This window comes from Phytophthora parasitica (genome assembly GCF_000247585.1).
Source record: "Phytophthora parasitica INRA-310 unplaced genomic scaffold supercont2.7, whole genome shotgun sequence".
NCBI classification, from domain to species: Eukaryota; Oomycota; class Peronosporomycetes; order Peronosporales; family Peronosporaceae; genus Phytophthora; species Phytophthora nicotianae.
In genome coordinates, this window is record NW_008648993.1 from 1,219,297 (window position 1) to 1,220,473 (window position 1,177).

A 1,177-nucleotide genomic window follows, 5' to 3' on the forward strand; every position below is an offset into this window, starting at 1 on the left:
TACATGACTTGTAGATTTTAAAATTGGTCTCAGGACATAGGATGACACCCACACGATATACGTGCAAATAGATTTAATTGTGCCAGATTGTTAAACATAGATAATGGCTTGGCAGCAATAACAAATAGCTTGAACGCTTCTGGTTCGGAAGCATAAAAGTTATTTGTGTTCTTAATAACTTTGAGCCCTGGTTCCTGGACTGTCAGTTTCCTCCGGATATGGAACTTAGTTTCAGGGTTTCTGTTGAGTCGTGCATCTTCCTCTGACACTTGACTACGGCAACCCCGCTGCATCCATTTCTGCGGATTGTATTGGGTAGTGTGAAAGCGTACATCAGTTGATCAAGGCTCTTGGGCCCATTCCTCCGTGGTCAACCGCGAAGGAATTTACACAACTACAGAATACCATGCTGTAAAGACAGTGAGGACCTCCTGAACGTCTAATAGACCGTCGCCTCCCCGTCGTAGCCGTCCGAGGCGTAGCATTTGGATAACCACCCCAGATTGCCCGAAATGTACGCTCTCCCGGGGGAGGGGGGCAATGGTTGTACGGGCGGAGGCGATCTCAGATCGAGAACGGTGACAGATGGCGAAGGGTGGGTCACCGAGCTTGCCCACACTGTAGGAACTGGCTTGGAAGGTAGAGATTCGTCGGCTTCCGTCGTGTCTCTGGATGCTACGCTAGCCGGAGTAGACGCATCACGCTCCACGGCTTGTGGCTTATCAGCTACGAGCTCGAATTCTGCCATCGATATGACCTGAATGGTCACATCTTCAATGTTCTTCGAAGGTGAAGACATGCATCCGGAGCAAAGCTGGTGAGGTGAGGATTGCACTGGCGTAGAGGCCATTGCCGTCTTGAGCCGCTTTCCTGTTATACTCTACGTGCGAAACGAGGTCGCACATTCTGGATATATATCGTTGGTACGCGGCGACCTTTTCGCCGAAGGCGACGAACCATCTACCAGACATTATACATTGCGCTAGGCCTTCCATCCACGGAGATGGCTTGCAAAATCTCTTATCAGACGCGACAAGCATCTCAACGCAACGAGGGCTCACCGGCTTTGATTTGTTAGGAGTAGATTTAGTGAAAATCAGAATACCAAAGGTCAATTACCACTCATACAGGACGTCTTCAACTTACTTAGTCTGGGGAGGTTCTGAAATGAGTGACC

General features: G+C 49.3%; 1 protein-coding gene across 1 annotated transcript; it reads right to left on the reverse strand.

Moving 5' to 3' along the window:
- Positions 1-439: 439 nt before the first annotated feature.
- PPTG_05425 (hypothetical protein) lies at positions 440-850 on the reverse strand (the record flags this gene model as incomplete). Its single annotated transcript, XM_008898969.1, has 1 exon — positions 440-850. The coding sequence occupies one exon, from the start codon at positions 848-850 to the stop codon at positions 440-442; it is 411 nt and encodes a 136-aa protein (XP_008897217.1).
- Between the last annotated feature and the right edge of the window lie 327 nt (positions 851-1,177).